The sequence below is a fragment of the Papilio polytes genome, unplaced genomic scaffold (genome assembly GCF_000836215.1).
Source record: "Papilio polytes unplaced genomic scaffold, Ppol_1.0 DF824146.1, whole genome shotgun sequence".
NCBI lineage: Eukaryota > Metazoa > Arthropoda > Insecta > Lepidoptera > Papilionidae > Papilio > Papilio polytes.
The window spans coordinates 3607765-3609359 of record NW_013525058.1 but is presented as its reverse complement, the minus strand read 5'-3'; the positions used below and the strand labels follow the sequence as shown (position 1 = coordinate 3609359).

General features: G+C 51.4%; 1 protein-coding gene across 1 annotated transcript in view; it reads right to left on the bottom strand.

The window, feature by feature from the left end:
* Positions 1-1594, bottom strand: part of LOC106111745 (myopalladin-like) — a gene marked incomplete at its 5' end in the record, with an annotated part of 9289 nt that extends 7695 nt beyond the window's left edge. Inside the window, 6 exons of the mRNA XM_013293889.1 lie at positions 4-109; positions 189-468; positions 635-760; positions 834-1012; positions 1218-1393; positions 1475-1594. Of these exons, the coding sequence (XP_013149343.1) occupies positions 4-109; positions 189-468; positions 635-760; positions 834-1012; positions 1218-1393; positions 1475-1594 (987 nt within the window). The remainder of the gene's footprint in view (positions 1-3; positions 110-188; positions 469-634; positions 761-833; positions 1013-1217; positions 1394-1474) is intronic.
* Position 1595: the final 1 nt, after the last annotated feature.

Here is a 1595-nt window from a genome sequence, read left to right as displayed (position 1 = left end):
GGCGTCCGGCGCCTTGGCCTCTGCTATGAGCAGTGCCACCGCGCCGTCCGGCTGCGTCACCACCCGGACACGCGTGCCGTCCGGAACTATCTCTTGACCGTTGTGAGTCCTAGTACAATTTACTCTTTTATTTTGTAAATTCATTTTTAATAACTTTGTTAACGGAGTGGTAAGCAATATGTGCTTACCACTTGATGACCGGTGGTGGATGTCCTAGCACTTTAACTTCCAGTTTAGCAGGGAATCCTTCGATGACCTTGACGGGCATAAGCTCGGCGACGAAGGCGGGCTTGCGCTCCTTCTGCAGCACCTCGACCTTGGCCTTGGACTCGACGTCGCCGAGTTTGTTGGCAACGGTGAGCGCGTACTGGCCCGCGTCCTCTGGCCGGCAGCTGTCGATGCTCAGCCCGATGATGCCGCCCGGCTGGTTGATGAAGTTGACGGCTTGCGATGGACGGATTGGTAGACCTGGCGAAAGGTGCAGGTGTATTTAATTTAGAAAAAAAATGTACTATATTGTTGAAAATAAAAAATAATAGGGTTCTCAATTTTTAAACAAGGAAGGTTTCCTTAGATCAATCCTGTTTTTAGTTGGGTTTATGATTTTTTTGAGGAATATCGTTGTGTAACGTACCATCCTTGAACCACTTGACCTCGGGCGCGGGGAAAGCCATGACGCGCGCCTGCAGCTTGAGCGGCTGCCCCACCACAGCCTTCACGTCCTCTAGCGGTTCGCTGAACGACGGCTTGCGCGGAGTGGCTAAAACGAGGATCATATTTATGACAATTTATTCTATAATTTGTAATTTTAGCTAGGAAAGTAAGGTACTCACGGTTGACAGCGACAGCGCAGAGCGCGGAGTTCTCGCCATTAGGGTTACTGATGACAAGTTTGTACGCGCCGCAGTCTGCGGGCGTCACGTGCTCAATGCTCAGCTTCACGGTGCCGTCGGGCAGCGCCGTCTGCTTCACGCGGCCGTCCTCCGCGGCCAGCGGCGCGCCGTCCTTGTACCTGAAGCAGACGATGGTTCATTTTAATTATTTTTCACTTGACTTTCGTACAGTTAATGAAATGAATTCGCCTCCGACTTATGATTCATATCTAAAAGCAAAAGGATTATAGTTTAGTACTTATTTATGTTTCAATGACAAATTTCCCACATTTGATATTTAACTGAAATGGTAAAGATATTTCATTTCTCCGAGAGTATAGTTACCATTTGGCGGTGGGTATGGGGCTGCCGTCCAGCTTGGCCTTGAGCTCGAGAGGCTCGCCCTCGTCGACGTCCTTCTGGCGCTCCAGCTTGTGCGCGAAGCCCGGCGGCGTCTGCGCCAGCGACACCGCCGCCTCGCACTCCGCCTCGCCCGACAGGCTCACAGCGCGCACCACGTACTGCAAGTACACTGCTCGTGTAGCCAACACCAATAGAATTGGAGCATAAAATGGGAGAGAAAGAAATGGTATACCACTAACCTTGCCAGCATCGGAAGAATTGAAGTGTTTGATTTCGAGCTCGCTGTCGACTTGACCGCCGACCTCTGTGGTGACGGTGTGGCGCTCGTCGTTGTCTACCTGCTTGCCGTTGAGGAACCAG